Raw genomic sequence first — 9,581 nt, forward strand, 5'->3', positions numbered from 1 at the left:
CAAGTAAAATATATATAATTAAATTCAATAAACGATTTGCATATGATTCAAATAATAAAGTAATACGAAAAATATATTTCAGTTAAATTGTTATTGCAACAAATTTATTGCTATAAAACTGCTAATACTAAATATCAAAAACTGCGCATGCGCGAATAGACAATGACGGCCAGATCATTTGATTCTATCTCTTTCTAATCGTCTGATGTTTCCACTTACACGATTACCTATGGCTCCCGTCCTCTATTATATCTTCTCTCTGTTCTCTCCCCTCTTTCTCTCTCTCTCTCTCTCTTCCCCCTTTTCGTCATCCTCATCTTCTTCCTCTTTCTTTTGTATAGTGTTATACAGTGTGAAGGTTAGGTTAGGTGGCGTCGACGATTCGACGATATATATCGTTGCCGTCAAATATTCTTGAGTGCTCTGTTCAAAGGTTACTTTATCCGGAGCATAATAAATTCTATTTGTATTTAATTATTGAGAATTAGTCAAGTGTCGGGAAAACGGCTGTCATTATCTCTATGCATTTCGCTGGAGATAATAGCGAGGAATAACGACCGTTCACGTATTTTTTCCAAGTTTGAAAATTTTTGTCAAAAAAGAAACAGATTTTCCTTCGACGTCTCGGTAAGATGGCGGACATACGTACTTGTCTTTAATTTTCGCTATACTATTATCACGAATATATTCGTATTTATCGACGCGTAAGAGAGAGAGAGAGAGAGAGAGAGAGAGAGAGAGAGAGAGAGAGACGACAGTGTAATATATAATAATTTAGAATCTATACCTTTCAATTTAATAGTTTACAGAGCAAGAAGGAATAATTGCACAAAGTACTTTTCTCAAGAATACGAATATAATGTTTATATGAGGCATTAAAATAATTTTTTTTTAAACTTACCACCGATCGAATAAACACACGCGTAATTGTAATATAATTCATAATATATCGTTAATTCATTTATTATTAAAATAATTTATCGAAGCATATTTCTTATGGATATGTCAACATATTGCATGAATCGTATAAAAAAAATCTAGCAATGTTATGTAGGTTTGCAAATACTATCTTTCCATGTGTTTTTGCTTTTATCTCCAAGACAATTGGCTCCAATCAAAATTGTTTATTATAGTTAGCAGAGATAAGGAGTTTATATAATAATAATTAACAAGAGAAATTAAATGTTTATATTTGATAAGATTAAAGTTTTATATTTTATAAGGTATTTAATTATAATTATAATTTACTCCTTCTCCCTTCTTATTAATATGTATAACTTCCAAGTTTTTTTAATTGAAAAGAATGTATCTATGAATCTTGGTTTGACATCTTTTTATACATTTTATTTTTATCTCTATATCTTTATTTTATTATAGTAACAAGGTATGTTTCGGATACCAAAGTCTACAATGCCTATATCTACTGCAACAACAATTACAAAGCGTCCGAAACAGATCCAAAATTGTCTCTATGCATCCTACGAATGCACACAACCATGCCTAGAAGGATACTCGTATTGCGCTAAGCATATTCTCGAAGATTCCAGTGCACCTTATAAACAGTGCGCTTTTGTATACAATAACAGTGGAAGGAAATGTCAAAATTCAGCCCCAAAATTGGATAGGAGGGATGTCTCGTAAGTATACTTTTGTATCTAATAAAATATAAATTATAAATTTTATTTTTTAGAAAGATTAACAGCCGTATTGTATCAAATTTATCAACAGATACTGTGGTGAACATTCTAGAAAAGCGCAAATTGCGCGAATTAAATCTATGTCGCGACGTTCTTTGCCGCAAACACCCGAGATGCTACTGCTTAATTTAAGCCATTATGCCAAACCCATCGATTCTAGTGCCGAAGATACAGAAGATGAAGGAAGAAAAATTAGAGCTTTGGATCCTTTCAGTGAGCATTACATGATTTTAAATTATCTTCACTACATATTTTTATACCTTGATTCTTTTAAATATTCTATCGAGACTTATTTTTACTCGTTTATTCTCAAAAAAGTACTTTACACTTTTTTTACTTTTATATTATATTTACATAACCAATTTACACTTACACTTTACAAAACACTTTTGGAGTTTGTGTGACAAATTTTCTCTACAAAATATAAAATTTTTTTACATTGTTTTTTTTTCTATACTGCTAAAAGTTTGCAAACTATATTGCATAAACTATATTGCAAACTTATATGAAAACATCAACAAGTTATTGTTTTCAGCCGAAGTTGATGCTTACAGAGTAAATGCAAGTGGGAGTGACATCTTAGATTATGCCAGTTCGTCAGAGAGTGACGTCGAACCTACAGTCGTTAATGATACTCTGAGAGGGGTTTATCTTGATGACAGCGACAATGAAAGTTTACACAGTCCACAGGAGGATCCTCTAAAGTAAGTATATGTCATAACTCTATTGCATGTGTTAATTGTTTTGAAAATTACAATATCATATTAGAATATCTGCTAGCATGCTTCAGCTTGTGCAATTTCTAAAAAGATCGTTTGTTATTTTTATTATTTTATACCCATAATGTCAGAACCTATTTTTAAATTATATCGATTATACATTTGATTTTTAGGCATTTAATTGTTAAAAATATTATAATATAATAAATGTCTTTATTTTTTGTCTTGTCTAGTCTTTGTTTTAACAGCAGATTATAATAAAAATCCCTAAATCACTGTTATTTTATAAAAAAATTATAATCCTTGTGCGATTTTCAATTAAAAGTTTCTCAAAATTAAAAAATAATAAAAATACTTAAAATTTTTTTTAAGTTTGTAAAATCTTATAAATTATAAAGATTGTTATTATATATATATATATATATATATATATATATATATATATATATATATATTATAACAGAATACTTTTGTGATTAAGAGATTGATTGTTTTTTATTTGGATCCCCCTAACAAAAAATTGTGTTATTATTATAATTCTACTAAATTTTTCATATACTTATGTTTTTCCTTAAAATCAAAAGGACTCGTGTTTGTTTTCGTGTTGTTTATAAATTCGTTGTAGTTATGCTTTGCGCAAAGATAAGATACTTCTTACTCTCCCAATTGTTAGTATCAATTTTTTAAGGCACGCTGGTATTTTTACTGCGGAAGAAGTAGTCTATATCGCAAGGGAGAAATTGATTAGGCTCCAGTCCCTTTACATCGATCAATTTAGAAGACTGCAGTATATATTGAAGGAGAAAAGACGAAAATATCTGCTTGCTTTGAAGAAAGAAAAGGAAACATTTTGTAAGTAGGGTTCAAGTGATATCAGAATTTTGTCACACTATCGATAAATGAATAAAATTATATTTAAAAAATGTACAGGTAGTATACACAATCAGACCAAAGAGACTGCGAAAGAGAAGAAACTTTACGAAAAGTTAAAAGCTTTAAATCGTTATCACAAACGAAGTGGCGCTGAAGCAATACTTTATAGGAAATCATTAGAACGTCGCGCACAGGTAATATTTATGATTATGAATATCATTATTAATATCTGTATCAATTGCACAAAAAAAAAAAATAATAATAATATGCTTCAGGTAACTGAGCCAACTCAAAAACCGCCAAACATGTCCAAGTGCGTGTTTACTGAAGGTGGCGTGAAATGCGGTGAAAGAACTCTTCCATCGGCTAAACATTGTCGCAAACATATTCTAAAGGTACATATGTATACATATATATTTATATTACGTTTTAGAAAGGATCATATAATTAATTTATATAATTTTAATGTATCATTTTTTATTCCATTGTTAATCACAATAGGACCAACATCAAGTTTTGTTCAAAGCATGCGGAGCGGTACGGGCGGATATAGAGTGTCACGAACCTGTGCCCGTTATTTTCGATTCTAACTGTGTTTTTCATATGAACTTGCCGCCGTCGTGTAAACTTGGGCCTATGAAGGTACATTGTGAATATCTCTATAACTATTTGAAACAAATTATTCCCGAGTATATTCTATATATAATTTATTTTTATAGTTTGAAGAGGAGAAGCTTACAACGCGGGAAATGTCAATAATTGACAATCAATCGATGGAAATCGATGTAGTGGGCGAGGCGCAAGAAATCGATCCTGACGACGATATGGCAGGATTGATGAGAGAAATGAACGACTCCGCTCATATAAAACCATCGTTTGCAAACGAAAGCTTAAACAGCGAGACTAGTACGGACACCGCATTCAGTTTATCGGCGCAGATGAGTGATCGGGACGATTTCGTTACCGTATGACAAAATATTTTTCTGTGATTTTTAAATTGCAATGTCTGTTAATTTATCGTTGTTCGGTTGATAAAAAATATCAGGGATAATTTGCTAAAATGCTTTTCCCTGTTTACTATACTCGTAGTATCGAAATTTTTTCGCTCGAATACAGAGTGATTCCAACAATAGCATAATTTATTTTCATATGTAACCGTTTATATCGAATGCTATCAATTGTTAATATTTGTACATAATATGAGAAAATTAGAAAGAGGTCATACATATGGATAATATAGTTAAAAATTTTAACATGTATTTAATTATTTTAATAGATAGAAATATTATTAAAGTGTCAATAATATTAATTTAAATTTATAATGTATTGGCATACATGATTAAGAAACTCAAGATTTATGAAAATAATTCATATTCTATTGTACAATAGAAATTTCATGAATAATTTCTTTTATATATAAGAATGTACAAGAAAATATATCTTTAATAATCTAATTTAGGGAAACGAAAACAAATTAGTCTTTTAATTTTATTATTATTTAAATAAAACAATCAACTTTCTATTTTCTATAGATGAGTTCTCCTCTCTTAATCATTTTCATCATATGAGATATGCCCCACATTCTAGAGCTCTTAATACTAAGAGATACTTAAGATATTAATCTGTTACTTGACTATTTCAGGTACTATACAGATAAAAAAGATACATTTGTGAAGACTAGTGTTAACATAATCACACATTTAAGCTTTCTTTTAATTTAATAAAATGCAATTTGTGTTATCAATAACATCTTAGCAATGTAATTTAACTGTGGCAGTTGTATAAACAAAATTGGCAAAAAGAATACTTTACATTTTTACATTTTCTATAAAAATAACCACAATAACTTATTATTGGATATGTAATATTAATACTATAGATATACACAAATAATATATAAAAGAAACTTAAAATGTATATGGATGGAATTTTGACAAAATAGCGATAATTTTTAAAAAGTCAATATATCATAGCAACATACAATTTTTTTTACAATAATACATTTTAAATGTTTTCCAATATGCATGATCTTAATGATTATAAAATCAAAGTGATGACATATGAAAAAAATTGAATTTTTTACTATTTTAATACGCAATTGTATAAAATTATTATTAATATATAATTATCGTTATTATCATTCATTATTATTATCGTTATTATTAATATTTGGTGAAAATAACACTCGTGTGTTGCAAATTTGTAAATTACATAAATGTAAGTTTAAAATATTGTCATGTATGAGATATCTTTCTTAAGCAATATTGACTCATCAGGCAACTCTATTCAGACTATACAGCGCACTTTTCTCTCTTTTTTTTTTTCCTTAAAAATATATAACGAGACAAAAAATTCTTTTTATCATATATAATTTACTTAAACTGGGATAGTATTTAGATTCTCATGATAATATAGATGTATATATGTATAAGGATATATATTAATATATGTGGTATGTATATATACACACATATTAATATATAATACATTACTTATTGTTAGTAAGTATGTTATGCAAAATTATCACAAATTTGTTGCAAACTAACAATATAGTCATGTATCATGTACCATTATCTATATCGGACAGTTGATAATGAGAAATATTGGATTAAATGTCATTGTCGCATATGTATAAATTTGTAGTAGTCTACACAAAATTTGTAAACTTTCATCTGTGAAACATAATACTGTAGACATTATATCAATATTGTACATCTAACAGTACATATATGTGAATTAATGAAAATTTAAATTAAAATGAGTACTAATTTTGCATAAAGGAAATTTGCTATTTGCTTTTAGAATCATCTAGTATATCTACGTTTTTTGGCAATTATTTACATAGTTACTAGACAATTCCAAAATTTTATCTGAATACAATGTAAAATAATTTCTGCACATTGCATTTTATAATTTCTATCTAAATTTCGCAAAATTTTTATGTTGAAAATATTTTTAGTATAATCGCTAAGAAATTAATAATTATTGCAATCTGCAATTTGTTTGACAATTCGATGATTAGTATTTTAATGATAAAAAACATGGACATTTGTTTCTTTCATTGACAATTCTAAATCGGATATTGATCTATCTAAATTGTGATGTAATTTGCAACCTTCCCATTACGTTCTTTTTGCAAACACATTAATGATGAAGAAATAATTATTTTGTAGAAAAGCTACTTTTGTTGCAAACATTAAAGAGCAAACGCTAAAGAGCGGCTAGGCATTGAGATTAGATGAAAGAAAAATATAGTAACTCGAACGTAATAGGAAGAAGAAATGTATTTTGTAATATCGATACAACATGATTACAAGAGAAATTACTCGTAAATCTAGTTATCGAAAATATGTTTAAGATCGTGCTCGTAGGCGGCGATAAGTAACATAATCCCAAGGCCTGTCGATAACCCTAAACCTTGCCAAATGCACTGCCATCGCGAACTACTTTCCGCGGAATGACTCGATGATAGTTCTGGTATCTAAGGAGAAAAAAATATAAATTATATAGGAGCGTTTTCTTAACGAAATTTCTCGAGTTATTTGCAGGATTAATATGAAATTGCATAGACCAACCATATCTACTAATGCTATGTATATAAATATCCCAGCGGCAGCTGCGAATATCCAGCTGGTCGCGGCGGGAGTACTTCCTAACAATACTCCAAATATCATACCGAATAGACAGAGCACCGAAGATAATACATTGTAAAAAACAGCCTGTTTAGTGCTCATACCCGCTCTTAACAACACTGCAAAATCGCCTGTACAGGAACATTTGTATTATTACATTATTACATGTACATTTTTTATGTATATATAATCATAATTTGCAGAGACATTACCAAGTTCGTGAGGCAACTCATGACAGAGAACGGCGATAGCCGTAGAGAATCCGCCCGCAATGTTTGCCGAGAATGCCGCACCGATAGCCATACCATCTGTGAAATTGTGCAAACCATCCCCCATAACGACCATCCAAGCTACGCTGGACATGGATTCAGGAGCCGAATGTACGTGACCTGGAGAATTTTTAACAGGCATGTATGCATTGAATTACTTGCGCGATTCTTTTATTTTACGTTGAATAATTATGTTTGTATAAAAGCACATACCATGAGAATGACTGTGGCCGTGATGTTTGGTCTCGTGTTCCCGTAAGATAACGGTATAGCTTTCCGATTCGTTTAACGACGCGTTGGCACCATCGGCGTTTTTCTTTGCGTTATTGACAATCGAATCATCCAATCTCCAATCATCCTTTGATTTTTTCTCCATGTCGTTGGTAATTTTCGTTGAGTTACAATTTGATGTCAACGGTTTCTCTTCCTCGATAATAGGCGGTCTCTCGTGATGATTAATTTGGCAATTGTGATGATTATCTACATACATTTCTATATTGAGATTACTTTTATTTTTTATCGCACCATTAGGATAGATATATTGACGCAATTTTGTATTCTGATCGAGATGCAATGGTCAGTGCCGCGAGGTAATACTGTATTATTTTTTTATATATAAAAAGTTGCCTATTACCTTGAGTTTCACTAGCAATCTCGCCATAACAATACGGATACGATGAATACTTATGTTTACATAGCTTTTCACCGACAACATTACTGTTTGGCCCATCACTCTCTCTCATTACTCGTACACGCGTAGGTAACTATAATTTTATTGCATTAATTTACAATATATAATGCGTGAAATGTAATAAAGCTTTTCCTTAATTTACCTTGTTTCGACGTTGTCGACGTTTCCGCCATTCAGCTAATATGATTAATGCTTTCTCGGTGAAGAAAAAGATCACGAGACCCATCATAGCGACTAATCCTTTCCACATGTTTAAAGTATGTTGATCCACGTGATTAATTAATAAAGTGCTGCTTTCTTCGTGATGATGATAATGATCATTGTGGTCATGATGTTCATCGTGTTCATGATGATGAGGAGGCATCATCGCCTAAATATGCAAAAGAAAGAGATTATTGCATTATTAAAATATTTCTCTATATTTCAAATGTACATATGATATCTTGACAATAAAAAAAAAGACTTGCATGTGGTAATAGATGAATAAGGGCATCACCGGTTAAAGTACCTACGGCCAATGCAACTAGAAACTGTAGCACATGATGATAGTAATTCTTTTTCATAATTGGAATTACTGCTACACCGAGCAACCCACTAAGACTAATTATGAAAATACTAACTGTTGAATATACCCAGACTGGAATAAGTAAAAGTGACAATCGCATTTATTTAATGGTAAAATTATATAAGAGAAGATTAATCATTGCAGTTGAACGTTTATATCCATATACATATATACTTTCGGTTATATATACCTTTTACAGTATTGCGCGCTGAATCCTCTGTATAAAACTTATCGACAGACACGACGGGTTTATAATTTTCGGGTACCCTTATACAACCATTTCTCTCTGAACTGGATTCGGCTGCTAATTGATATACAAGAACCGGGCATACGCGTTCGAAGAGCCAATCGGGCATTATTGTGGTATTATTAGTGGAAGTATAGTGCATATCCTGTGCGATGATACTCAGCAACTCTTGGCTGTTTAAGCACTGAAATAGTAAAGGTATTAATCGTTACAAATGTGAGTATTTTAAATAGAAACACTCAAAATTAAATAATTTATAATAATTATAGCTAAGCACAAATATTAAAAGTAATTTCAATAAACAGCTTGTACATATCTCACCCTTTCCTTGTTATTCTTACTGTCTGCGTCATGTAGGCCGTTATTTGGATAACTCTTACTGTGACCTATCACATATAAAATTGATTTTCTCGATAAATATTTATTCAATTTCTTAATGTACATTATATAATTAAGTTTTGCGCATACTTGTTTCAGTGCCACCACTTTCCAACTCCAATGCATCGGTCAATAATCTCAGTAGACCCAGCTTTCGGATAAGTTTCTCGAAACCTTTCATAGTTATACTCGTTCCATCACCATAGGCCTCGAAAATCTTCTTCATGAAGTACATCTCGTCTACAGCTACATCTCTTTTTAATCTAGATCTAGGATTGGTATGTAAATCTGCACTAGATTTATCTTTTACATTTGATAATAATCCCGGTTGAGCGAGTCGCTTTGAAAGCTCCGTGTCTCTCAAATTTACAGATATATCTACGCTCACAATCGACGGCTGCGTATTTCGTACATTCCCACCGCCTTTGAAGTTTTCCGTTATCTCCTCTTTAATAAGGTAAACATCATGCGATGCAGTTGGTACAGTACTCTGCGTTGATACCACTGCTT

At 30.8% G+C, this 9,581-nt stretch overlaps 2 protein-coding genes across 11 annotated transcripts in view; one reads left to right on the forward strand and one right to left on the reverse strand.

The window, feature by feature from the left end:
• Nucleotides 1-241: 241 nt before the first annotated feature.
• Dgt1 (dim gamma-tubulin 1) overlaps nucleotides 242-9,581 on the forward strand; it is a 10,035-nt gene continuing 695 nt past the window's right edge. Inside the window, exons 1-12 of one of the 4 annotated variants that reach the window (XM_070306740.1) lie at nucleotides 242-627; nucleotides 1,378-1,637; nucleotides 1,729-1,910; nucleotides 2,233-2,401; nucleotides 3,090-3,268; nucleotides 3,347-3,483; nucleotides 3,565-3,684; nucleotides 3,791-3,931; nucleotides 4,009-4,254; nucleotides 7,125-7,328; nucleotides 9,171-9,349; nucleotides 9,444-9,528. In XM_070306740.1, coding sequence (XP_070162841.1) covers nucleotides 1,387-1,637; nucleotides 1,729-1,910; nucleotides 2,233-2,401; nucleotides 3,090-3,268; nucleotides 3,347-3,483; nucleotides 3,565-3,684; nucleotides 3,791-3,931; nucleotides 4,009-4,254; nucleotides 7,125-7,172 — 1,473 coding nt within the window. In that variant the 5' untranslated portion in view covers nucleotides 242-627; nucleotides 1,378-1,386 and the 3' untranslated portion in view covers nucleotides 7,173-7,328; nucleotides 9,171-9,349; nucleotides 9,444-9,528. Of the gene's footprint in view, nucleotides 628-1,377; nucleotides 1,638-1,728; nucleotides 1,911-2,232; nucleotides 2,402-3,089; nucleotides 3,269-3,346; nucleotides 3,484-3,564; nucleotides 3,685-3,790; nucleotides 3,932-4,008; nucleotides 4,372-7,124; nucleotides 7,329-9,170; nucleotides 9,350-9,443; nucleotides 9,529-9,581 lie in introns of those variants that run through there. The other 3 variants (XM_070306741.1, XM_070306742.1, XM_070306743.1) reach the window with 3 other exon arrangements.
• Nucleotides 5,212-9,581, reverse strand: part of LOC138939156 (zinc transporter foi) — a 7,853-nt gene continuing 3,483 nt past the window's right edge. For 3 of the 7 annotated variants that reach the window (XM_070306739.1, XM_070306738.1, XM_070306733.1), the window contains 10 exons: nucleotides 9,162-9,528; nucleotides 9,015-9,079; nucleotides 8,637-8,877; nucleotides 8,349-8,518; nucleotides 8,024-8,251; nucleotides 7,825-7,954; nucleotides 7,404-7,682; nucleotides 7,134-7,310; nucleotides 6,865-7,052; nucleotides 5,212-6,770 (listed from right to left, as the gene is read on the reverse strand). In XM_070306739.1, the coding sequence (XP_070162840.1) occupies nucleotides 6,624-6,770; nucleotides 6,865-7,052; nucleotides 7,134-7,310; nucleotides 7,404-7,682; nucleotides 7,825-7,954; nucleotides 8,024-8,251; nucleotides 8,349-8,518; nucleotides 8,637-8,877; nucleotides 9,015-9,079; nucleotides 9,162-9,528 (1,992 nt within the window). In that variant the 3' untranslated portion in view covers nucleotides 5,212-6,623. The remainder of the gene's footprint in view (nucleotides 6,771-6,864; nucleotides 7,053-7,133; nucleotides 7,311-7,403; nucleotides 7,683-7,824; nucleotides 7,955-8,023; nucleotides 8,252-8,348; nucleotides 8,519-8,636; nucleotides 8,878-9,014; nucleotides 9,080-9,161; nucleotides 9,529-9,581) is intronic. The other 4 variants (XM_070306736.1, XM_070306737.1, XM_070306735.1 and 1 more) reach the window with 2 other exon arrangements.

The sequence above is a fragment of the Polyergus mexicanus genome, unplaced genomic scaffold (assembly GCF_030449975.1).
Source record: "Polyergus mexicanus isolate NDT 795.1 unplaced genomic scaffold, iyPolMexi1.0 SCAF_14, whole genome shotgun sequence".
NCBI lineage: Eukaryota > Metazoa > Arthropoda > Insecta > Hymenoptera > Formicidae > Polyergus > Polyergus mexicanus.